At 54.2% G+C, this 2501-nt stretch overlaps 1 protein-coding gene across 1 annotated transcript; it reads right to left on the reverse strand.

Annotated features, from left to right (window-relative positions):
- Positions 1-331: 331 nt before the first annotated feature.
- Positions 332-1923, reverse strand: SNRPF (small nuclear ribonucleoprotein polypeptide F). The gene is given in 5 exon segments (XM_032107690.1): positions 332-449; positions 1029-1093; positions 1475-1600; positions 1761-1784; positions 1786-1923. Coding segments are annotated over 5 exon segments (405 nt in total). The 5' UTR covers positions 1909-1923; the 3' UTR covers positions 332-382.
- Positions 1924-2501: the final 578 nt, after the last annotated feature.

The raw sequence follows: 2501 nt of genomic DNA on the forward strand, positions 1-2501 counted from the left end.
CCTTAATGTCTGTACTGCCACACTTCAAGCTTCATGCCTCAAAGCAGCAGAATATTCCTGAGAGATACTGGGGTATAACAGATCTCCACACCCCACCTGCAGTGAAGTCTTCCTGGCTAATTCCATATGGTTTATAAACAGGTTTAAAGATTAAATGTGTTTAAATAGTCGTTTTCATTTTAATATTTTCAGCTTTAAATTGAAACAATTACCTGGTTTTTCCTCCAGCATTAGTTTTTGGGACACCAATAAAGATTAAAGACCTTTTAAAGGGTTAACTTCCCCATACTAAAACACAATGGGAAAAAAAGTAAACACCTTACTACAAAAATACAAAAAACAACAAAAAGAAAAAAAAGTTTATTTCCAGAAATACAAAACACTATTCTCTCATTTCTCCATCTTCTTCCTCTTCTTCCACACCTCTGATGTACAAAACATTATTGCACCTGTAAATAGAACCAAAAGTTCCCTTAGCTATAAATGTTATAATTTTCCCCACATAAAACATGCTTTAAGCATTTTTATTGAATGTAGCCTGGCAACAGCCAAGTTCTACCAAACAAAATGCCGCTGTTGACTTTGTACACCTTTTCCACATAGTACATTAAATTGTTCAACTTTATATATATATACACGTTGCCAATGCTGTACAAAAAATTTTTTACTTTTGGGTGGACAGTTACGGTCAAGTGTGACTTCCAAGCATGTGAAACGTTTTCAGTTGCAATGCACTAGTATAGACTGCCAAAGGATTCACGGATATACAATAATGTGGAAAACTAAAGTACTTAGTCACCACAAAAGAGATAGTAAATACTTCTTTAAATATATTCAAAAATTCATTTTTCCTCCTCTCAGAAGGGACTTCAATATAAAAGACAAACTCATAGCCTTCCTGTAAGAGCTACACTTGGCATCTTAATTAGATAAGAAACACAGCACCCACCCGTATAAGTTTTAATTCTGCAAGTGCTGAGACGATTTAGAAAGAGCCTTCCCCTACCATAAATAAATACCTCAATTACCTTATCAAAACTTCACCCAGGTGTCCAGACAATGCACCGTCTATGTACTCCTCTGTGTTTGCAAGCTTGAAAGGAAAATGAGGAAAAAATCAAACGACATTAATAAAAGCAGCTTCACAAAGCACACACGGTTCTGCCCCCAGCCCAGGGCTCGGCTACAGTGACCGGGGAGGGCCGAGCGGCCCCGCTCCCAGCCGGTACCGCATCCCCACCAAGGAACCGGCCATCATCCCAGCTCACAGCGGCCATGGGCGGGAAAGGTCCTTAAGCACCACCTCACTCCAACCCCCTGTCATGGACAGGGACACCTTCCACAGGACCAGGTTGCTCAGAGACCCATCAAACCTGGCCTCGGACACTTCCAGGGATGAGGCATCCGTAATTTCTCCATCCACAGTGCCGGGGGCCGGCACCGCCCCGCCCCAGGCACCCCCCCGGCCCCTCACCTGCATGTTCATGTAGCCGTCCACGGAGACGAGGTAGCCCTTGTACTCCATCCCCCACTTCAGCTTCACCATCACCGGCTTCCCCGTCAGCCCGTTCAGGAACGGCTTGGGATTGAGGGGCAGGCTCTGGCGGGGGAAGCACAGGGTCAGCGCCGCCCGCCTCCCGCTCCGCCTCAGGCCCGTAAGGGCGCGGCTCCCGCCCCTCCCGGCTACCGGGCCTCTCAGCTCTCGGCTCCCGCCCCTCTCGGCTCCCGCCGCCCTCCAGCGCGCTCCCGCCCGTGCTCACCATGGCGGGAGAAGCGCAGGCCCACGCGGGAACCCCTCGTGCGCGCCGCGGGACAACGTGAGGCAACGGGAAGCAGCTCCGCTCCGGCTTTCAGTTCCGGGGGCGCCGCCCCCCCGCTCTGACCTCTCACGCGCACCGCGCTCCCCATAGGCTGGCGGGTCCCGACGCGCCGAGCCGCAGCCGCAGCTGCCCATTCGCTCACGGGCGCCGCGGGCCTCTCTCATTGGCCGGGCCGCTCGGCCGCTCCCCCGTCCCAGCCAATCGCTGTTGCCGCGAGGCGCGCCGCGCTCGCGCGACGGGGGGCAGTCCGGAGGTGTGAGCGCGTGCCCCCTGCGCGTGCCCGTGCCCCGTCCGTGCGCGCGCGCGCTGTGCCCGTGCCCTGTGCGCGGCCCCGTGTCCGTGCCTGCGGGGCAGCGCCGCGCGCCCCCTCGGGCTGTGCCCGCCCCGCTGAGCGCGGCCCGCTCTCTGCTGCTCCGCACGGACACGTCCCCACGAGGTGGCAGCCCCTGACCGGTGCAGTGGCCGTGGCACCGGACGGGAGGGCTCTGACGGCCTCTCCTGCTGGTGCCTGCGAGCCCCGCGGGCGGTGAAAGCCTGGCGGTGTCCATCCGTCTGTGAAAATAAATCCGCGGACCAGCACCTTTTCGTGACTCCACACGCAAGGATCGGAAATCTCAGAGTTTATAAGACACATAAGTGCGAATTCCCTGTCAGTGTCGTTTGACTCCCAGGCAACGATGT

The sequence above is a fragment of the Corvus moneduloides genome, chromosome 4 (assembly GCF_009650955.1).
Source record: "Corvus moneduloides isolate bCorMon1 chromosome 4, bCorMon1.pri, whole genome shotgun sequence".
Classification (NCBI taxonomy): Eukaryota; Metazoa; Chordata; class Aves; order Passeriformes; family Corvidae; genus Corvus; species Corvus moneduloides.